The sequence below is a fragment of the Anopheles cruzii genome, chromosome 3 (assembly GCF_943734635.1).
Source record: "Anopheles cruzii chromosome 3, idAnoCruzAS_RS32_06, whole genome shotgun sequence".
In the NCBI taxonomy this organism is placed as follows: Eukaryota; Metazoa; Arthropoda; class Insecta; order Diptera; family Culicidae; genus Anopheles; species Anopheles cruzii.
This window is the reverse complement of record NC_069145.1, coordinates 40,931,783-40,954,948: the sequence shown is the minus strand read 5'-3', so window position 1 is coordinate 40,954,948 and position 23,166 is coordinate 40,931,783. Positions and strand designations below refer to the sequence as shown.

General features: G+C 49.3%; 5 protein-coding genes across 6 annotated transcripts; 4 read left to right on the top strand and 1 right to left on the bottom strand.

The window, feature by feature from the left end:
• The first annotated feature begins 1,845 nt into the window (after window positions 1-1,845).
• LOC128269707 (sodium-independent sulfate anion transporter) lies at window positions 1,846-15,776 on the top strand. Of its 2 annotated transcripts, none has more exons than XM_053007098.1 (9): window positions 1,846-1,986; window positions 12,534-12,707; window positions 12,792-12,924; window positions 13,013-13,121; window positions 13,248-13,661; window positions 13,736-14,090; window positions 14,175-14,477; window positions 14,589-14,734; window positions 14,832-15,776. In XM_053007098.1, exons 2-9 carry the CDS (start codon window positions 12,563-12,565, stop codon window positions 15,186-15,188), a joined length of 1,962 nt encoding a protein of 653 aa, XP_052863058.1. In that variant the 5' UTR covers window positions 1,846-1,986; window positions 12,534-12,562; the 3' UTR covers window positions 15,189-15,776. The 2 variants fall into 2 exon arrangements, with proteins under 2 accessions (XP_052863058.1, XP_052863057.1); XM_053007097.1 differs by lacking the exon at window positions 1,846-1,986 and adding an exon at window positions 11,829-11,873.
• Window positions 15,777-16,244: 468 nt separating this feature from the next.
• LOC128273199 (60S ribosome subunit biogenesis protein NIP7 homolog) lies at window positions 16,245-16,945 on the top strand. Its single transcript, XM_053011128.1, has 2 exons — window positions 16,245-16,383; window positions 16,459-16,945. Exons 1-2 carry the CDS (start codon window positions 16,328-16,330, stop codon window positions 16,943-16,945), a joined length of 543 nt encoding a protein of 180 aa, XP_052867088.1. The 5' UTR covers window positions 16,245-16,327.
• A 214-nt stretch (window positions 16,946-17,159) lies between these two features.
• On the top strand, window positions 17,160-22,203 carry LOC128275661 (peroxisomal carnitine O-octanoyltransferase). Its single transcript, XM_053014242.1, has 3 exons — window positions 17,160-17,827; window positions 20,051-20,980; window positions 21,347-22,203. Exons 1-3 carry the CDS (start codon window positions 17,576-17,578, stop codon window positions 22,034-22,036), a joined length of 1,872 nt encoding a protein of 623 aa, XP_052870202.1. The 5' UTR covers window positions 17,160-17,575; the 3' UTR covers window positions 22,037-22,203.
• LOC128275664 (uncharacterized) lies at window positions 18,029-18,483 on the bottom strand. The gene has a single exon (XM_053014244.1). The coding sequence runs from the start codon at window positions 18,476-18,478 to the stop codon at window positions 18,047-18,049; it is 432 nt and encodes a 143-aa protein (XP_052870204.1). The 5' UTR covers window positions 18,479-18,483; the 3' UTR covers window positions 18,029-18,046.
• LOC128275663 (uncharacterized) lies at window positions 19,078-19,780 on the top strand. The gene has a single exon (XM_053014243.1). The coding sequence runs from the start codon at window positions 19,114-19,116 to the stop codon at window positions 19,669-19,671; it is 558 nt and encodes a 185-aa protein (XP_052870203.1). The 5' UTR covers window positions 19,078-19,113; the 3' UTR covers window positions 19,672-19,780.
• Window positions 22,204-23,166: the final 963 nt, after the last annotated feature.

Here is a 23,166-nt window from a genome sequence, read left to right as displayed (position 1 = left end):
CCCCTTGCACAAAAACGCCTTTAACCACATTGAACTGTAAATTGGCTGAAATAAAATCAATTAAAATTAGAAAAGTTGCTGCTTACCGGATTGTGTATTAGAATGGAATAGCGAGCAAAAGTAGAGGCGTGCGATCGTTAGCACCAAATTTACAATATTTGTTAACAATAATTATATCTGAATAGTTCAAGCATCGTAATTTCCAATACATGATACACACGATTGCTTTTCAACATAAACAAATTTGGTTTACTTGGGGACGTGTTAAATGTAGAGAACGGGAATCATGTCTATCCTGATTAAAGTTTACTTTTTTACAATATCCAGGTCCATTTAGTCTATTTCTAAAGTCTGACAGGTTCAGAGAATTGAAAGCGCTTGTTACAATTTGCCTCCAAGTCAAGACCATTATGCCAATTGATTACACGAACAACAAACTACCAAATCTGTTGGCTACTGATGCACTTCCGATAGTGATTGCACGTCGTCGGTGCACAACATCTGCCCAACCGGAAACAATCGTACCTTCACTACCGCATTACACACGATCACCGCTGCACAGCGCGACGCTGAGCAATCAAATTCCTTTCTATTCTAACACGATCTAATTAATATCACACCAAACGGAACGCTTCCGGATAGATAAAAGCTACACAACTAGGCGCACTGGGTCATACGGTACGCCCGCTGCGTTGCTGCAAACGAGGCATAGGCAGAAACAGGATTTTAGTTTGTGCTTTAAAAGAAATACAGTGCCCACCTCCCCCCCACTGGGTATTAACCGGCACGTGCTAAACATTAACCGTGTGAAGTGATATACACTTTTCCTCGCTTTTTCTTTCTACTCTACCTAGCGAGCCATCGCCACTGGAGCACTGATTCCGTAGTGTCCCAATGCCCACGTACGATGTAATTTGAAGCAAGAGAATTACAACACCACACGTGCGACGACGATGGCGGTGGCCGCGTCGCAGCGGGGTTCAGGATATTCGGTCTCCCGGAGTGCGAAAAGTGCGTACGTCAGGAACGCAAACCGGATGCGCGGGGCCGGATGCACATTTTCGTGCCACCACGGTATCGGCTTCCCATACCGGAAGTTGTTTTCGGTGTTTTCCTGTTCTACCGCGAACTCATCAAAATTTATGCTTTTAATGCAAACCAAGCATTCGCAGTGTCGTACGACATGTTTGATCCTGCTGCTGATCGTGCACACGGAAGTGTGGCACAAATTTATGATACAATTGTTGCTGAAAAGTGTATTTTCGGAAATTCCAAGCGATGTTCTCCGTCTGCGCGTGCGATTGTTTTTTGATGACACACGCGAACAAAAGTATAGCCGCATATGGTTTTTATGCGAACAATGTCGGTAAAAGGAATCGAAGCCGGCACGCGCGAGTAGTTTGTTTTTATGCCGTTTTTTTGGCCTTATCCAGGTCCAGGACTTTTCCACGCGGGTGGAAAACCACGCACTGGCATATAAAATATAGGATGCACATGTTTCTCAACGCACACTAGCGATAGGAGACTGCCACTACTGGCTACTACTAGGATCGTGCTGCGCGCTGTGCGTCTGTGGTGGTGCAAGGTCGGAAAATTTCTAGACGAAAGCTAGCGCCACCGCGACGGAGCCACACACGTTAGACGATCGGTCGCGCCGAGCACTCCGTTCAGTTGTTTATAAGATCGCGCTCCGGCTGCACGCGGCCTCCGCTGCGCTTTATGACGAATCGGATACAAAACGAGCCACGAATGCTTAACGCGGATTTGTTGAGTACTGACGAAGAAGAAAGAAGTTGGTGTTGTTGATCGGTTGAAAGTGGCAAGCAAAAAACCGCGAAAGCTATCCTCTATGTGAACAATTTCCCTGTGTGTGGTGTCAAGAAGTGGTCAAAGTGGTGGAAGGTGCCCCCAGAGCTGTGTGGAAAGGGACAGAAAACACACATTCGCGGCATTCGTAAAACCCAGTGAACAAAGATTGCATTACAGGTACTTGATGAGGTCATTGACAGAAGTGATCGCACTTTTAGCAAGCGAGTCGTATGACATTTTCGTTAAATTTATTTAATTTCAACTTCATTCATTTCGTTGCGCCTTTTTCTGTGGGGATCGGTCGAGGCTCGAGCTTCCTGGTGCAAACGAAAGTGAAACGACTTTCCGACGTGCGTGCGTACATGGGTTAGCTACACGCACAAAGTCGCACTTTTATGCCGACTGGCGGCGTACTTTAGTGGCGTTCGCAGTGTGGGTGTTGCTATCGGTTCGCATTTCGGATAGTATTTGCCGCCTACGCAAACGGAGCTGTTTGTATGTCGCTTGAGAAAAAAAAATGGAATTCCAGCGGCTTGTTGCTTCCGTTGGTTTGCCACGAGCCCCCAAATCCGAACCCGATCGCACCGCTCGCACCGCTCGCAGCACCGGAATCCGATCATTCGAAAATGCGTCAGCCATCGTATCGTTCCGTCTGGGTTGACGTTGACGGAAAGGCAAATGATTTGTTTCACATAAATAAAAAGAAAATCACAGTGTGAAATGGACTTCTGCGCTCGGCCCTCGTAGGCCACGATGATTCGCACATTTCAGGACACTGTCAAATGTCAGTGGAATGATGTGACCGAATGTTTTTGTTTCTGGTGGCCACGTAGGCGTTGATTCGTCAGCCCCTTTTGTTGCCACTTTCTCAACATTAGCCCCACACAGAGTGACGAGTGAACGGCCCACGGTTACACCTCGATCGATTCGCACATTTTATTGCACACACCCATCACAGCAGGACAAATTTGGCCATTTCAACCCACAAAAATGTGGGCCAATAGACCGAGTTCGTCGGCAGCAGAATCTGGTCGACGGGGGCACCGTACGATCAACATGTCCTCAAATCGCGTTGCGGCTTTTTTCGGTGTCGGTGCCCGCGCGATCGTACATTTTGGTCTAGGATTCCGCGTACCAATCACTCGTCTACACGCGCATCCCGGCGCTAGTCGAGATAGTTCGGGTCGACACTGTTGGCCAAACACGTTTTTATGATCTACAATGAAATCGAACTCGAACTAAAGCAATCCGACAACAAACAACCCAGCCCGCGGATAAACAGTGTGAAGACGCACTGTAAATGGCCATGAACTGACGAAATGTGTGTCTCAAGGAGGTTCAATGGATCCGAGGGGGCCGGATACGGAGACCGGTGTTCTGGATAGCCGGACGAACGGAGTGCAAATAGAGTATAAGAAACAACCCAGCGTTAGCTTTTATTTTTGTTCGCCAATTTTATCATTCGCTGGAGTTTGATTCGATGGGCAGCAAATAAAACTTGTTTCGTGGCTCTATTTTCACCTTTGAGTTATCAATGTCTCTACTCGACTGCAACAACAAAATATACCCGATAATACTACGTTAACAAAGAGTCAACAGTGGCTGTACAATTAGTCTGTAGAGCACGGTTAAAGCAAGTGACTGCGGCGGAAAATATTACGGCGCGTGCTGTTACCGATGGCTATTTATTTGATTACACACACTGCGCGAAACGCCCAAGAGTAAATCAATTGGCATCTGTTCGGCAAACACTCTCATCATATTTCATGACAATCTCAATCAAAACTGGTCACGGCTAAGCGGACAAACAAACCGGGCCACTCGCAGCGCGCTTTGTAAGAATTCGTTTCCGCTCGATCCGCCCAGGAGATTCCCCTATGTTCGAAGACGAAATCAATCCCGGGCACGAGTTTCCTCGATGGAACTAACCAGTTTGATGTGTCAGCGTAACATAACGATCATGATTAGCTCGTGTGTGGAACGCTGCGATCGGAACGTGGATTGCCGATTAAAATAATCAATCATCCGCAAGGCTGGTCTAACGTTGCATTTTGCAGGTTTTTAGGTTCGTGCAAAATGTTGACTTTTCACCTGGACTTGACCCGATGTGGTGGAGAGCGTTAAAACGTGTACTTGCGCGTTCTGCTGTCACTTTTCACGAACGCACTTGATCGCTCTCGACCTCCAGGAGAGAGGAACCACAGCGGCGCGGCTCAGAAAAAGCGAAGTGGAGCAGAAAACCTCGCATTCTTCGCGCTTGCAGGAGAAACAATAGAATTGTATAATTACCGTTCTAAACGATCGTGCACCGTTCAGTGTTGTTGGGCGGTGTTCAGTGTTGCTACTGACCCTAGCTGTCTGGCTGTCTGGCGTGGCCAATTGACCATCAACTTCTGTGGGTGCGCTGCTTTGCTACTTGCTACTGAGTTATGTCAAAAGTACACGGTTTGACGCTTCCGGAGCTTATGCTGGCATCGTAAGCAACGGATTCTCTAACGCATATTGGCCAAACGAGAAGCAGCTTCAGTGAACTGTGACCGTAAGGTTCCTCGACCCTTTCCGGAACGGTACCGGCTTTGGGACGATTGCCCAATTTTGACCGCGTGAGTCATCTCCTATGTTGTTGCGCGGCCAAGGCAAAGCTCGGCGGTGACAGGCCAGGCATAACACCGATCTGCTGCTAGATATTTATGAAAGTGACGACGAAGCATAACACCTTACCCTGGCCCGCCCGGCGCGCGTTCGTTTGCTGACCTTCAGGCTTCTCGGCGTGCCGTAATTACTTTCTCAAACTCTCATGTTTTTCGCGTCCGCTACTCTCGCGGTTCGTTCGTCAACTTTCAACCAGCACGGAGACCAATTCGGCCCAGCGCATGCCATTGTTGCCAAAGCTGAACGAGGGGCACTGAGATGCGTCATTTGGGTTTGCCCACGCCAACCCAAAATGGAGCTCGTGGAGCGCACTCCAAAGCTCCGTTGGCAAAAGGAAAGGTCAACCGCTAACGAATGTCCTTTTCAATTAACGATCGAAAGCTCTCGGGCGTAAGCCTTCGAGGGATTGTTGAAGGAACTGTTACGGGCCGTCGCGATCACGTGCCGTCGCGTCGAAGTACATTCGCGGTTCGTTGACCAGCGGATTCACATCATTGCCGGCCCGCCTGCTCATCAAGGGTGATGCTGCGGGACGACGACGTGAACCGTGAGCGATGATCACGGCGACGGCCGACCGAACGATGAATACGCAGCCAATCCGGAGCCCGTTTATGGTGCTACGCAAATTTCCCCATAGACCGCGCATCCTCGGGTGCCGTTTTCGGTTTATTACACACGTTTTCTTTCTTTCTCTCGTTCGCTCGCAGATGCGTGGTTGTCTTTCAAAAAGGGGAAAGAAAAAAAATATCGCGAATCGTACCGGTTTCTACCGGTTCCCACCGGTTGCCCGTGCGGCGCTGGATAAGTAAACAAAAATGTAAACAACACTCCCCCGAAGACCACCCTTATCCGCAATCGGATCGGACGAAAACACTCACACAAACACGTACACACACGTGCACGCATACACCGCGATGAAGAACCGCGGCACAAAGAGACGAGAGGTAGACAGACGGACGGTTTCGTCTTACGCCATGCGATGGTCACGTGCGTGGCCGGCGGTCGAGCAAACTGGTTGTGCGAGAAGATGAGGAAGATGGAGGGTGCAGGTAGTTCTCCTTCGCCACCCACCCGACACCAACTCCCGGTGCCGTACATGTGATTAAATGAGATCTCTCCTTCGATCGCGTGCGATTTATGTGACAGCGCCACCGCCGCCGCCGCCGCCTAACGCAGCCGGCACGATGAAACACATTTCTCCGTCCACTATCCGCAAACGGGGAGATTCCCAAAAAACCTGTCCCCGTACTTCCCGTGCACGTTACGATTGCACGTGGTTTATATTTCATCGGTGCCGGCGAACCGTGTGTTTTATCCTGGCGAGTGGAACGGAACGGTTAGTGGTGACGCTAAACTACCCAATACTAAACTTAAGACCGGAAGACGTTCCACATTCTTAATCACTTCACAGTTCACGCACAGGCACCAACGTGGGTTGGCAGAGCAGTGGAGGTGCGTTGTAAATGTCGGGAATTTCCACCATTCCGCGGACTGGTTTGTGTTTCGTCGTCTCCATTCCCCAGTCGGGAATCACTGACCACACTGAATGGCCCGGCTAATTTCAGGCGGGACTTTTTTTGTACCAGTCGACCGACAAGTGCTGTCCTTTGTTCGACCGGAATCGAAGATTGGATTTGCGGTTGGGAACCGGATTACACTTGGGAAACCACGGTCGAATTTGCACGGACGAATGGTTTGACGTGTTGTTGAGTCGCGCAAATAAGGCTGACCAACCAGATCGAGGTAGATCTATAACGTAGGAAAAGCACAAGCTATGGACTTATCGTTTAATGTTGCTGCTTGTTTGTCCAACTTTTTAAATTTATTTTAGTGTTGCGAAGAATACTTCTTAAAATATTCCGCATGCTTCTTAATCGTTCTAATTGTAGTCAACAAAAAAAAGTCTATGTTTTGCCGCAATCAGAGCTCTTTTACGAGCCGTACGGCAATCCATGCTATCCGGTTGCGGCGATCGTTTTTGTACGACCAAATATGTGGAGGCCCGGCTCACTTACTGGCCGTTTGAGTCACGCAAAATGTAATACGTATCCGTGTGTGGCTAAGCGTACGATGCGGGCGGTTATTTTTCGTTTTTTTGTGGTCCCACGTTTGACGCTTTTCAAACATCATTATCATCATCGCGGGCAAGGTGACCGCAATAGGCGAAAATTTGGTCGATGGCGAGGAGCAAGCAAAGAGTCCCCATGAAACAGAGGTACCTATTGTGTCCGGCGTCGTAATGGTGACGATTATTTGTGTACATGGATCATTACCAGCGTGTTACGTGCCCTGCGCCGGTATGTAATCTGTTGTTGACATCTCATTGGATCGGTTCTAAAACAAAAACACACATTGTGACTCTTGTAGGACTCGTTCATCGGTAGCCAGTTGCGTCCCGGAATCTTCGCCATCTGGCACGGAGCCAGATGGCCTGAACCTGGGTGTCTGGGAGGCGGTGCCAGGATGTCCCGAAACTAGCTCAGGAAGTGACGATCTGCTGAAAACGCCTTCACTCAGCTACCGGCTTGTTCCGTGGCCAATCACTACACACCGTGTTCGTTAGTGATAAGCAACAATTAACTACCGTTACGCCGTGGGTGACACTCCGGGGGGGGAGGCTTAATTAAGGAAAAGAGACAGCTTTAAACACGCTAATGGCACAGCGCGCGCGCTCATGCTGCAGCACGTGCTCGCGCGGTGAACGCGCGCATTCACGATGCCCCTGTGATCGACCGCCCACCGTGAGAATGGCCACTCGTTGTTCTCACAAGCCAGCCGGGTCTTACTTCGATGTAACATGAGAGAATCCGCGCGAGAGAATCCGGCGGCCGCGGGGCAACTGTATCGCAATTCGCGGCCACGTAGATAACGGATTCGGGAGGTCGCTTTGGCCATAACCTGTTCGTCATGGTCAAGTTGCAGTTTGTTGACTGTGCACGTGCGGCCACTTCCACGGACGGCTGATGAGGAAGCTCCACCGTGTACGGCGGACATGTTGAAACGGCTGAGAACCTGGCGGTGTCCACATAATCACCTACGGATAAAGCCGGCCGTGGATACAGTCAATTATGCTTACACTTATTTATGAGAGAAAACTCAAATGCCTACCGACAAATCAGCGGTGAACCCGGCTAGGTTGTGTAAGCCATCATTACATGATGGTCATACGATTCACTGACGACGACGACGAGAGCCCGCACGTTAGGGCGCACGGAAAGTGTTGATAGCAATTTTCGCATCAATAATCATTTCTAGCCGAAGTGACTCATTCGATTGGTAGATCCAAATGGCAGAATTTCCAAAAGGTAGTAGTTATTTCAACTAACGAACAGTATAATGAACGATAAGCCGGGAACCAGCGAAACAAACGGCATAACGTTCCGGCTGACCCAACAGTATCGGACGGAGCATATTGCCATGTGCTATTTTCCTGCGATTCAGTTTCCTTGGTGCAATCGAACTGCCTTCACCTTCAGCCGCTCGTTACTTATGCGGTTTTTTATCATCGCCGGATGCAACACCGCAGCTGATTTTCCCGCGTGCAGAGAACCCGCGCCCGGCGCAAAACAATTATTAGACCATTAATCGGTGGCTGGGGTGACGAATGAGTGCTCCGGCCGGTGCGTTGCATCACCGCCGCCCGCAGTCCAGGTGCACGCAACCTAAGTGGCCTCTTATTAGCACGTGCTTCAAAAAAAATCCAGTACCTAGTTGCGGTCGGCCTAGACTCTGTCTTAGCTCCAACAGTTTGAGTTCCATTTGGCCAGTGGAATTCCATTTGGTGCGTAGCAAATGTTATTGTTGCTGGCGGCTTGGCGATGTGCAGGGTCATCACTAACGCACCGACGGGGACCGGTGTTGAGTTGAGGGTGAAAAATAACATCCGTTTATCCGACGAACCGAACCATACTGGTGGCCATTGTTGGCCACAGGTCCGCCACAGAAACGTGGCGAGCGAGCGAACGTCGCGCCACGTTTTTCCCATTCTTGGCTGGCGCAACTGGCAACCGGCAGCCTTCGCGTGTGCGGTGGCTGTAAACATTCTACCGTGGCGCGGTTCGCGGTTCCAGCTGCGCGGATTTGCCCGCCGTCTGGAGACGTTCACCAGACGTGTTATCAGGTTCACCTTCGCCAACGCAACGGAACTGACAAAATCGGATCAACACCAGCGTAAATGGTCACCGGTAGGATGAACCGTCCTCGCGAATGCAAATCGACGCATTACTGAGCTCCCGCGATATATGTTCCGGTGATCAGAAATGGCGTCGTTCATTGAGCCGGAAGATCCTTGACGGAGGGGCGCGCAGCACTCTGATTTGCGCGGCGCGTTCCCAATCGATCAGGAACCCCGTCCTCGGAGTGCGCCTGCGCATCTTCCGTTTTTCCTTTTCAACCGCCGTTCGGTGAAGGAACTCATGAAAGCGCCGTTAGATTTTATGTGCTGGCGCCAAACGTGACAAATCCCCGAAGACGTTGGTGTGGTACTTATTTCGCTGTTTTATGCTAACCGTACGTCGTCGCCTTTGCCGTTTGTGCCGCACCGGGGCAAATATTTGACGTGTATGCAAATTTGTGTTTTACGATGCTCGGTTCCCCGATCGGCCGATGGACTTCCGAAGCTCGAAGACTCGCCGGCGGCAGCCCTGTAGGGAGCCAGTCCGAGGCCCACGTGGCCAACCGCACGTGTCCCACACATTGACTTTGGTTGCCCCAACCGGAACCGGATTCCGGGGAAGATTGCGACTGGCTTGGAGGCTGGGACCACCCGGAACGGGAATGGCTGGCCACCGACGAGTGCAGTCATAAATAATTAATTGACCCGCTCTAATGCCACCCCTGGGCCCCGGGGGTGGGCGTGGGATCTTTAGGAGTGGTTCCCGGACGTCTACGTTACCCTTGACCGGGATTTAAGGGCGGCTGGACTCACGCGCCGGCCGAAGAAAATCAAAGGGCCACGCGAGCTGGTATGCAAATCGTTCTTTCCATACCCTTTCCTCGGGCGGACGCGTGCGAACCAGGACTGTTGGCGCTGTTGATTTACGGATTCGACGTCTGAACCGATAAAGGTGCACACCCAGTCCGGCCACGACTTAGTCGGGCCCGGTCACGACCGCTGGAAGTCCGGTTGTGCTACATATTTGCATAAAATGTGTAACAAAGGGCGACAATGGCCGGGCGACCAGTATGGACCGATCGCGCGCTGATTTGTAATCGATTAAACCTCATTTTTTTGCAACGTTAAGCTTCTGACGCGGAGATTGACGCGATTTTTTTCCACCGGGGCGTGACCACAAATCTTCGCGCGCGGCACAGCAGGAAGTGTAAACGAAAAGTGGTTGACCATAGCATCGCCAGCATCCGGAACCGGTTTTTTGGGGCAACCGCTGGGTCCGGTGCGGGAAAAATGGTGATCGCGACGGTCGCGGCTCCCCCCACCTTGTATCGGGTTGCAACCGGTATCAACCGGAACATTCTTAACCAGAAAAGGCGGAATGACGAAAAAGAAATGGCGTCTCGTCCGCGTTTCATCCTTCAGCGAAGGGCGTCAAAGTAGGCGAGGGTGTTGTGACGCGCCAGTGGTATTTGCACTAGCGAAATGTATTCCTTCGTCTCAACGTGATGCAAGGTCGCAGACACAGGCGAAGGAAGCGAGGGGAGCGCACTCGTGCAGCCTCCAGTTTTTGCCTTCGTTGTGTAGTAAAATTTTTCTCATTATAAAACGACTATTGAGCGATGTTGCCATTCAGCCACTGCACTGCCACTGCTGCCATTGTAAGATTTACATTTTAGAAGACTCCGCTGGTGACTGTGGAGCTACGCGCGTTTGCAATTCCATCAATGGAGCCGCCTTGTGGGCAAAACAAGGCGCTGACTACACAAATATCCGCAGGCTACTGTTGTAAACTGTTGTGAAATGGGCATGTTTTGTGTACATTTCCACTCAGAAACTAGTCGGAAAAGATCAGTTCATGCACAACAAGTTAACGATACAATGCCACCAAACAAACACCCGCGGGTATTCACAACTACGTAACTGCGTTGTCTGTGGCAGTGGGTGCAAGGTCAGCGAATCAGGGAAAGGAAACAATAGAATTTCTATTTGATTTATAGCCCGCCTTAAACCAGCGATCACCTAAAAGCGCCCCCTTCTAGGCGCTTCTAGAACAATATACTCATAGGAATAGATAGATAGGTTTGTACAAAAAAACCAGGTAACGGCCAATAACAGTAGTAGAAACCCCGTCGAGACCCGTGCCCAGCATGTAAGCTACCCACCTTATCGGCTCTATCAAATCACCATTCAATCGAATTAGTGTGATCACGAGTAGCACCCGGTCGGCCCCTGTGGCGTTCGATAACACGCGATATGCTTCGTACTAGTCCCTTGAGTTGAGTTGCGGACCACAAGTCCCTCCGATCGATCCCCGTAACTGTCGGGAGCGGTTGCTGGCCAGATCGCGATCGTGAGTTTTCTCATCGATAAGATGGATCAACCGATTGTGTCTAAACGTATGTTTCCTCTTCCTAGTGCACTCCTAGCGACTCGATTGTCGATTGTGGGAGTGCTCGCGAATTATAGGCCCTGAGCTACCGGTTTGAACCCTTACAGGCGTCGCACGGGAAAACTAATTAACTCGTCACTGGAAAGGCAGGGTGAAAATAAAAAGAAACTGGCCTCTGGCCATTATTAGGTGTACCGAGAGCACCGAGTCTGGCCCCGCTGAGCTCATCATGACGTCGTATACAAGCCGTCCAAAATATAGTCCAGTCACCATTGCTCGGCTAAGGTTCCCGAGACCAATGAAAATGGTCCCTTTCTTATTTGGTTAACAACCGATGAGCGGTCTTTTCCTGCGCCAGAGACAATGTTAATCTCTGTTGCTCTCTGTAACGGTTCGTTTTTACGGGCGGGGTTGTTGGCACCGTGCCAACCCCCCGTGTCACACCGGTATCGAAACCATGGCCGACTACATGACAACCGGTCCCACATCATCGCATCCCCGAGGATCGGGCAAAACTTCGTCCAGTAATCGCTCGATCTTCCACAACCTTAAACTTTCGTTTTCATACCCCACGAAACACCTCCCCACACCTGTTTGAGTGTGTGTGTGTGTGAGAGAGAGAGAGAGAGAAAGATGTTGTAATAGGGGGCCCGAGAATTTAAGCTTAGGATCGATCGCACAGCGCACTCATAACCGTTTGCCCTGCCGGAGCGTTAGGGTGCGTTCTTGACAACCCCCGCCCTGATGGCCGCAGGATCGCAGCACATCCCGACTTCGATCACCGTCAGTTTCTTCAAAATAGTGGTTGGCCAGCCCCGTCCTTAGTTTTCCACCTACGCAGCTGTCGGCTTTTCTTGGAACTAACGCGTTGGGCCGGCGTGTGGTGTTAATCTGTTAGCATGTTTAACGGTAGGTTGTTGTCCACTTAGTGTGCCGCCAACGTGTGTATGCATGTGAAATTAGGGCCGTAAACTGTGCGTGACAATGGGGGCCGCTGTTTTCACGGGGCACAGCTGTCCAGCGCAGCAGCGTTTGTCGTTCGTTTTATCACTCCATCGCGCATCAAATGTGATTCCAATTTTTGATGACTTCATTTGTCCGCCGGGTGTAACTAATGGTCTCGTGCCACCTGGTTTCGCAGTAAACGGGAGCCCGATGCGGGTGGTTTGGTTTGATAGTAGACAAAGTGCGAACAATCCAGCCTCGACGGAGGGTTTCGTTGTGGTCCGCGCGGGCAAACACACGCGGGAAGATCGTGATCGGTCGATCAGCGAGAATCCTTTTTCTTGCTTGACGCACGCTGCCAAATTGCCGTGATTTAAGCATAATAAGGGGGCCCGGCCCCGGGTGTGAACAGGTGTAGAACCCCCCAAAAACGTACGTAGTTGGGAACGATGAACGAAAACAGCGCAATGAAATTTGCTCAACGAATTCGAACGGCACGCGGGTCCGCTTTCGCGCGCATCTGAGGCACGATAAAACCCATCGTCCAACGGGGCGACCGTGTCCATTCGTTCGTGGAAACCGCCACGGTGCGACGTAGTGCTGATCTGCTGTTCTCCGTTGCAGGCGACAACAGTGGCTGCCGGTTGGTAAGCATGAAGACCCCGATCCACACCGTCAGTGGCATTTTGCCCCACGATGGCTCGTACGACAACGAAGCGATGAGCTGCTCGACTCTCGACATATCGGCCAGAAATGGGGAACCCCACGGCGGCTTGCGTGGATCGAACGAATTTATCCGTAAGTACTACAAGAAATGGCGTATTCGTATGTGAGCGATACGATGAAAAAAATATCAACATGGCGATCTTCTGCTGCCCGCAGTGTCCGATAGTGGGGAAAAAGTGACGGCCGATCAGCAAAGCGGAATCAACCTATGGCTTCAGCGGAAGGCGAAAAGTGCGTTCTCGGAGAAGATGATCAAAAAGCGCCTCCCGATTCTGCGATGGTTGCCACAGTGAGTGTTGATTTTCTGATTCGGTTGCGCCCTTCGGGGAACTACTGGTGGGATTAACTAACACGGAAACCTGCTACACCACTCGTAGGTACAATTCCACGGACGCGGTCGGGGATTTGGTGGCGGGAATAACCGTCGGACTGACGGTAATACCACAGGCCCTCGCTTACGCCGGCATTGCAGGGCTTCCCGCAGCGGTTAGTATCACGTGGATGGTCCATTCCCACGATCAGCCTTAAGTGGCTGGGATATGGGCGATATATGGAAAATGGACGTTCTTTAACGTCTTCCTTTTTATCTATCACACCTTGCGCTCTCCACAGTACGGTCTATATGGATCATTCGTCGGTTGCATTGTTTACATCGTGTTCGGAAGCTGCAAAGATGTTCCGATGGGTCCCACCGCCATAGCTTCACTACTCACGTTCCAAACCGCCGGCGGTAGTGTCGGGAAATCGATCCTCCTTTGCTTCCTCTCCGGTATCATTGAACTGGTGATGGGCATTTTTGGGCTCGGTTTTCTCGTGGACTTCGTGTCGGGCCCGGTATCGTCCGGCTTTACATCGGCCGTCTCGCTGATCATTGTGACGTCGCAGGTGAAGGACGTGCTAGGAATCACGGCCAAGGGCGCAACGTTTGTCGAAATCTGGAAAAACATTTTCAACGACATCCACAACGTACAGCTCTGGGACACGTTCCTCGGGATCACCTGTATCGCAGTGCTACTGATCATGCGGGTAAGCTGCAGGCAATCAGCGTGCGTGCGCCATCATAAGCCTTACGCTGCGTTCCGTTTCCATTTTGGTCGTAGATTGTCGCTGGTCTTAAGATAGGTCCGGCGGACGATGAGCAGAAATCAAAGAACCATCGGATCATCAACAAACTGATGTGGCTGATCGGTACGTCACGCAACGCCATCCTGGTCGTAGTTTGCGGTGCCATCGGTTACACCTTCCAGTCGTCGGCCACCGCACCATTCAAGCTGATCGGTGACATTCCCCCGGGTATGCCGTCGATCAAAGTGCCACCGTTTTCCCTGACCGCCAACGAAACGATGTCTGGCCAAGAGGAGTCATTCGCCGACATGGTTTCCAGCCTTGGTTCGGGACTGATTGTCGTGCCGCTGATTGCGCTGATGGAAAACATTGCGATCTGCAAAGCTTTCTGTGAGTTTTTACCAGTGTTAGTTTGGGCCAATGTTTTTCGGTTCTACAATCTCGTACCCTCCTCTCGCACCTTCACCCTTGCAGCGAACGGAAAACCGGTGGACGCAACGCAAGAGCTGATCGCGATCGGTTTAGCCAACATTGCTAACTCTTTCGTGCAGGGTTTCCCCGGGACGGGCTCGCTGAGCCGGAGTGCCGTCAACAATGCGTCCGGCGTGCGGACACCGATGGGCAACATCTACACGATGGCCCTCGTTGTGGCGTCCCTGCTCTTCTTCACACCCTACTTTTCCTACATTCCTAAGGCATCGCTGGCGGCGATCATTATCGCTGCGGTTGTCTTTATGGTGGAGGTTAAGGTGGTGAAGCCGATGTGGAGAACCAAAAGTAAGTAAGAAAAGCGAAAACAGATGACCCTTTGGGCAAGGAACGGATGCCACCTGCATCATTTATGAACTTACGTTATACCAAACTATTTACTTTTTCCCAAATTTGCAGAAAGTGACCTAATTCCCGGTTTGGGCACGTTCATTGCCTGCTTGGCGCTGCCACTGGAGATGGGCATTCTGTTTGGTATCGGGTTGAACGTTGTTTTCATTCTCTATCATGCGGCACGGCCAAAAATATCCGTTGAACGGCTAACGGTTAGTAGCGGACCGCAGCGGGTGCTGGAATGATAACAATACACCGGACACACGGGTTGATTAATCTTCATTTCCTCAATTTTCCTTCACCTTCCAGAGCCCGGGCGGAACGGAGTATTTGATCATTACGCCCGACCGTTGCTTGATCTTCCCGTCCGTTGATTACGTGCGCAACCTGGTGACGAAGCAATCGATCCGCCAGTCGCTTCCGGTCGTGATCGACTGCTCGCACGTTTACGGTGCCGATTATACTGCAGCTACCGTTATCGATAGCATAACGCAGGACTTTGCACGTCGTGATCAGCCTCTGTTTTTCTACAACCTTAAACCAAGCGTGTGCGCTATCTTCGAGGGCCTGTCCCCGGCCGATTTCGTCGTTTACTACCGGGAGGAGCATTTGGACGACCTGCTCAAACAGCGTGCATTCAAGCCAAAGGAAGTGATTAGTGTCTAATCGCTAATGAGAAACGTCCTGCCCTACGCCTTGCTGTAAAACAGTATTACGCCTAAGAAACGAAACGAAGCGGAACGGGAATGTATTGAACGACAGACGTGCCAGATATGCCGGATTAGTACCCTGCTTGTTAGATGGCAACGGGCCTAACGATTCTTATTTTATGGTCCATCTCACACATGCAGGTGAATTGTTCAAAACATAATTTGGCTGTTGTGGGTAGCAAACTAAGTTAAAAGACAAAATGCTTCGCTACGAGAGTCGCTACCGATTGCACCTTTAGCACAAAAGACAAATTATAGACTACAACGAAGTGCATTCATGCATCGAAGGACCATTGGATCTGAGCTAGATCTATTTATTCATTCCCGCGGTTACTGGTGAGAAATTGTGGACACGAAGTGAACCAGCCATAGCGTTATTTATCTGCTTTCTTAGTGCCACGCAATTTGTTCCACCGCAGTTACTGCAAGAAGAAGACTTAAGAAACACTGAACGTATGGCCTCATGATTGGCGAGTATTTGGTTCGTGTAAAGGATTTGAAAAAAACAAAACGTGATGAAATAATTTTGTACATTGTTGAACTAATGACTGCGCGTCGAATTTGATGTCAGCAATAAATGAATCAAAGATGAATCTATCATTTGGTGTGAAGTCATTGTTCTTACTGGTCCGAAATTCTTATCAGTGAAAATTGTGATGAAATCAGCTGCAAATGCAGCAGATGAACGGCTGCAAAACGTTATTAGTCCAAGCATTGCTAACGCTCCATCGTTCATCGTGTTCAAAAATAAAATAAAATAAAACATGATTGTACTCTAGTGCATAATATTGTACTACTATAAATTTATATCTGCTGTAGTTAATATAAGCCTGTTAGTTATCCATTCTATGATTTTTTTGAAGCTTTCACCAGCTTAAATGCGTTAAACTTCCACGTGCTCTCGGATGATAAATTTAAAAGTGCGATACAAATGTAACGCGCGTTACGCCTTTCGCCTGCTGTCATCAGTGCGGCAAACGCGTGACCTGTCAAACGGAATTCGTAAACAACGTGCTTCGGAGCGCTCGGGTTTTTTATCCCGGGTTATAGCCAATTTCTTTTGTTAAAACTTGAAACAATCCACCATAAAGCACAATGAGGCGTTTATCAGAAGAACAGACAAAGGTTTTGTTTGAGAAGTTATCGAAATAGTAAGTACTGTTCCGCGGAACACGCCGGTCTTGCACACCATGCGGCAATGTTTTTAACTGGATCCTCTTTTGCAGCATCGGTTCCAACGTTAAAATGTTGATCGATCGTCCGGATGGAACGTACTGTTTTCGGGAGGCGAAATCCCGTGTCTACTACATGTCAGAGAAAATTCTTAAACTATCTGCCACAATCCCCGCTGATAACCTGGTGTCCGTTGGAACGTGTTTCGGAAAGTTCACCAAGAGCAACAAATTCATCCTGCATATCACGGCCCTAGCATACCTGACACCATACGCACAGTATAAAATCTGGTTAAAGCCGTCCGCCGAGCAACAGTTCCTGTATGGTAACCACGTCACGAAGGCCGGCCTGGGCCGTATCACCGAAAACACACCCGTTTACCAGGGAGTTCTTGTCATGTCGATGAACGATGTACCGCTGGGCTTCGGGGTTGCTGCTAAGTCTACGAACGACTGCAAGCTAGCTGATCCGCTAATAACTGTCTGCTTCCACCAGGCCGACATTGGGGAGTATGTACGATCGGAAGACACGCTAATATGAACGAATAAAGTATGAAAAGAGTACAACACTTCATTCAATCGGTCCTCTTTCTTCTTCAAGGCTTACTTCTCACAGCATAGCAGTCAGTCTCAAGAGGCGGCTGTGAGTTTTGACAGCAGATATGTTTTGTTTTGAAAGTCTCGATGTTTTGTCGTCATTCTTCGGGAGGTCGTAACGGCCGAAAGAAAAAAGAAAGTACAACCGATTACGATAAAGTACGTGGTCGTTGGGTCGTTTAATAATCTATCATGTAGATGGATCAAAGCTCCCCGTCCCATTCGCAGTTGCACGCACCGCCAGGGGTAAGAGAGGCGTAGTTCAACACATTGGCGCAAAGCGTGTGGGATTCCTTCGCGAACCCTTTCAGGTGTACTAGCGATTGGCGATGTAATTGTCCAACCGCGAAATAGCGCACTGGATGAAGCAGTATTTGTTTTGTATCTCTGCCCGTTCAAAGTTCATCTTCGCGATGGTGTTTTGATACGCTTCGTCCGCGAACGCTCACGGAACGCCCCTCCAGTTCAGGACAGGTTGTGCTCTAGGGTCGCTGCACTGCGCAAGTAAACATTGGAGCGTACAAGAAATTGGGGTGCCTTTCAGCTGAAATACAGAAGCTTTTCTTTGAGTGTGATGAATCGTGAAGCAATTTACTATCTTCCGGAGGAAAGCTCCGAGAGCACGTTCTGCTACGATGAGGATCGCCCAAAGTTACCGCTGCCAGCGTTGGATCACACGCTCAAACGGTATCTGGAGTCACTGAAGCCCTTTGGAACGGCAGAAGAGCTGGAGAACTCCAAACGAATTATAGAAACGTTCCGAAAAGGCGTTGGAGCGAAGTTGCAGGCGATACTCGAACAACGCGCTACCAAGGAGAAGAACTGGGTGAGTAGTTTTGATAAGGACCATATCTTCAGGCCACGGGCCCTCCGTTTGCAGTAAACCCCGTGATGCGGGAGATGTATGTATTTGTTTATTTGAACGTTTATGAACTCGAATACGAAATCCGCACCGTCACTTTGGGCACCGGGCTTATCGCGGGGGTCCGAAATTGAGCGAGTCACGCTGCTGTGATGGTCCCCGGGTCTCTTTCAGCATCCCCATCTACACTGCCAGTAAACGATCGATCCAGTAGGCAGCCGGAAAATTTCTGGCGCGCATCAATTGGTTGCGGTAACTTTGGAGTTGCATCCGTAACATGGGCGTGGGGCGGAAGTGATGCCCGTAGAGCATGTTGCGTAGTATTTCACGCCTTATATCGACGGGTATCGCATGCGGTATGCTGATGTGCGGTGGGCTGGCGATGTTGTCCGGATCGCGAAGTTCTTCCCGCATCATTTCCTCGCCATTTTGCAGCATCGTAGCAAAGGCGTCTTTCAGTGCGGCTTGTGCTTGCACTTCAAGTCCATTATCAACGAATTGGTCGAGAAAACGCTTTATGTTTACGTACGTAGGAAGAATTTTTTCCAGCGACTGTCGGCAGCTTTCCGGAAGGTGCTGATGGGCTATTGGCGTTCGCAGGTCGAAGGCTATCATGCAGTCAATCGTGGAAGCGCTGTAAAGCGAAACTTCTTGCGCGGGAATCCCAGAAGGTGCCTGTGACAGGAGAATACCCAATGCAACGCAGTAAAGTTCGTTCAGCATATTGTCTACTATTCAACTGAGCAATCGATGCAATAGATTGGGGACGGGCAGCGAAAAGTGTCTGTATCTTCGGGATCGTTTTTCAGACCGCTAGCTAGCAAGTTGGTTGTGTCCGTAGCAGCCGGAACTTTGCTGAAATGATAAGATATGAGATATAAGATAAAATTGAGACAGCTGTCATCTGATAGCTGCTCCTCTCGAGAGCGTCAATGAGTGTTCCTGTTTGCCCGAAAGACCCGTGGGGAAAACCGAACCAACCCGTCGGGAGGATATGGACAATAGATGTTTTTCGTTTTTTTTTGTTCCTACTTATGTTTTATGGGTTTTGTTTTCCTTGTGACTCACAATGCGGAAACTCCTAGACAAAGTAGAGACGGAACAAAATACACAAGACATGAAAATTATCTAATGACAGTGTGTTTGCTCAAAAAGATAACTGACCACCGTGCCAACGGGTATAAAAAGCTACCGCTTGCTTCTTGAACGGGTAGAGTAAAAATCACATTCTCAGTAGTGAAATCGGAACAATGAAGGCAGCTACAGGAATCGCCGTGCTACTAGCCCTTGTGGCCCTGGCAGGAGCCAACCCGCGACCGGATCTGCGCGACAAGGCTCGCGAACATTGGGAAGCCCTGCCAGAAGAGGTGCGCAATGAACTTCTGGACGCCTTCGAGAACCACCGCAAGCCGTCGGAAGCTTTCTTCGACCGTGTTCGTTCCCATCTGCTGAAGCTTCTGGAGAACCCCGAAATCGCCGAGTTCGCCGAGCGTCAATATGAACGGGCTCTGCGTTTGCTTCCGCTCGAACTGCGGGCTGATGTGAATGCAGTGGTGCAGGGTTGGCTCATCAATGGAGGTGTCCCGCAAGCCAGTGAGGCACTGCGTACCAAGCTTGCGGATCACTTCCGTCAGCTGAAGGCGGTTCACTTCGAGCGCTTTCTCTCGGTACTAAGCCCGGAACTGCGAGAGGAAGTCCAGGCCGTGATTCAGCAAGTGATGCAGGGTGCCCAGCCACAGTTCAATCCCGAGCTGTTTGAGCGCGTTCGTGAGCACGTCCAGCAGCTGAAGGTGACGCATGCACTGTAAGTGCAATCTGACGCACGATTTGCATTGTGGACAGATTTACGATTGATCGAAAAAAAAAACATTGTCTTGCTATTGCTGAATAATTAAACGTAGCTTCCTTTCGATATTGGAAAAAGGTGTTTTTTTTGTTACAACGAGAAAGATGGAACAACATCACACATGTCCTCTGACCTCTGACGAGGTCCCAAAAGATGTTGATATTTGTGGATAATGTGTCTCTTTTACTGCAAAATCCATTACTACGCTAATCATTCACACTACTATTATTCCTTCTTATTGCCAAAAACTTATCTAATTTGATGTCGTTATTTTCTGATAAAATATGTACAACAATGCTTAGATTTAAAACAAAGTGTAACTAACCACCGATCTCTTGCAGGTGGAAAAATGGTGGGAAGATTATGCGTACTGTACGCTCCGCATGCCGCTCATCCCATACTGCGTGATGGTTCAGCCCCTGCTGCTGTCTACCGTTGGACTGGAAGCGATTCCTGACAACTTTCTCAAAGGTCCAGCCACTTGCCTGCACCACAATATGGTGTTTTGGAAGCTTTTGCGCACAGAAAAACTACGACCCATCGCCAGCGTCGACAAGAAGGTGATCTTCTCGGCCGATCTTTATCGCCGATTGTACAACACGGTGCGGCTGCCAGGCCTCGAAATGGATAAGGTGCAAAGCTACTTCAAAACAGAGCGCGAAGGTTCCTGCCCGTCGCACATCATCGTTCTCTACGGGGGACGCATTTTCAGGGTTCCGGGGTTGGATGCGCAAGGTGAACCGCTAGCGCCCCAGGAATTCCTCTTTACTTTGCAACAAATCCAGCACAAAGTTGAGAGTGACGTTGGCGCTCCTCACACTGGTGTCCCGGTGTTAACGAATGATGATCGTACCACGTGGGCTCGTAATCGCGATCGGTTGATGGAACTCTCGCAACACAATAGGGATATGCTGCAGGAAGTAGAAAGCGCCGTAGCGCTGATGATCCTGGACACACACCAGCCGACAGGATATTCCGATTTGTCGCAGCTCGCCCTGACTGGCGACGTACACTCGAAGTGGACGGATAAAAGCTGCGGAACGATTGCATTCAAAAACGGCCAGATGGGCTGCTATGGGGAGCATTGTTGCTACGATGGATCCATTTCGATGGCGATCAGCCTCTACGTGATGATGAGCATCATGGAGGAAGGCATGCCGGACTGGACCGTGCCCCCGAAGGAGCTCATTCTGCCGACGGAAGTTGTATTTGATTTGGATGACACGTTGCGGTCCGAAATTGTCCGCATGGAACAAGTGGCAAATGAAATGGTAAGATCAAAGACATGCCAGTTAATCTAAGCAACTTTCTAACTACACCAAACAAGAACGGTGGCAGGAGAGATCTGAACTTATCCAAACCAGCCAGGATGTATTCTTAAGCAGTACAGAAGAATTGCTCTAATGCACAAAAATAAGCAAAACCATTCCTTTGTACAGCACATAAACATTTGTTTACGTGAGTCATAAACAAGACATAACAAAATAGCCTGTTTATTTGGTATCGTATGACTAATTGTGTACAGTTGGGTGACATCAAAAGAAGTATGTGCTCAGAAAACCAGATAAGCGGGATTCATTGCACGATGTATTTAGGGTTTAATGTTTATCTTTTAATCTTCAATCCTTGGTTTACAGAAAACAAGTGTCATCGTTTCGATGGACCAGTTCCAGTCGTACGGGAAAGCCTTTATGAAAAAGCACAAAATCCACCCGGATGCCTACGTCCAGACGGCACTGCTACTCACGTACTACCGTCTCCACGGAAGCTTTGCGCCGACCTACGAAACCGCCATGATGCGCCAGTACTACAAGGGTCGAACGGAAACGTGTCGTTCGTGCAGTATCGAAGCGGTTCGCTTCATCGAGGAAATGGAGAGTGGAACAGCAGGCACGACGTCCACTAAGCGGGCCAAGATGTTTAGGGTCGCCGCGAATCGCCAAATGGAGCTGATGAATGAGGCGCGCCAAGGGAACGGAATCGATCGGCATCTGTTCGGTCTGTGGTGTGCAGCGTACGAGAACGATATTCCGATTCCGGAGCTGTACGATGATCCGCTGTACAGCAAAAGTGGAGGAGGAGGCAATTTCATGCTCTCGACCAGCACACTTGGCTACACGATCAACTGCGGCTACGTCGCGCCCATGTGCACGGATGGGTACGGATGTTTCTACTCCATGCTGGAGGACAGCATATGGGCAATCTTTTCTGCCTACCGCGACAGTACCATCAGCAGCGCCCATAAGTTTCAACAAACATTCCGCCAGGTGATGGAAGATCTTCATACGCTACTTGAGAACGGAACAGAGGTTGAAAACAAGCTTTAAGATTTACAAAACGTACATGTAGGTAATAAAAGTGGCCTGGGGGGTATTTTTTTACCAATTAACTAAATGTCTGATCGTTGGTAACGTTAGACTGGGTTTTGTTGTTAAATTTTTACACATCGTACATTCCTATGAAAACAGTGTACAATCAATAAACGATGAATAAACTGCCGTGAACTGAAATAACTGCATTTGTTTTATTTTATCAATACCCGCATTTGCACTTTATTCTGCGAACCAAACCGAACGACCGACCGACAGGGGATTCCTTTTTGACGCATCCATTCGACGTCGCTTCCTTTCTTTATCAAAGCTGCACCAATATCGGTAATGGCCGGTATTGAACAAAAAGTAACACTTTGTTCGAATAACCCAAAAAACCCCGGCTTGTTTCTAGAATGAATGAACAAGTATGGAAAAAACTAGACACGGCAAGAAAAGCAGCAAATGGAAGTATGTTAAAGATAGAAGATAACCAGTAGATGTTTAAAGATAACGATCTGTATAAAAAGTCACAGGTGCAAGCTAATGAGAACAGCATTCTAGGTAGTAAAGTACTAACTATGCAGCCAACCACAGGAATCATAATTGTCTTAGCCCTTGTTTCGGTGGGAGCAGTCGTTCCTCGGAAGGACAACCATCAGGCGCTCTTTGACAATGTTTACCGTGTTCGAAGTATTCGAGCAGTTTGCACGGCTGCTTAGTATCTTCACGCCTGAACTGGGCGAAAGTGTGAACACGTTGGTGTGTACCGTTGGGTCCTTCTTGGAAGAGCGCCATTTGCCGATGATGAGCTGAGATTTGAACTGGCGGAACACTCCAGTAAGATGGAGGGATTGATTTATACGTGTTCCTTGCGAAACAGAGCCCAGATTTCCGCTAACAGGTTGTGTATATGGTGCAGTTTACACTGATAGATGATCTTCGACCGCGATTTTGTCCTGAGACGGTCACTCGCGTTCGTGAGCAGTTCCAAGCTGCTGGAAAGAAGCAAACGAAAGACTTGCTAAACCCATTGCTGCGGTGTTTTAGAAAAGAAGTAAACAATGTTTTTTTTCAAAATTTACTGTACGTATAATAAATTACGCTTGATTTAAATATTGAAAAAAAAGCTTCTTTTATGTTTCTAT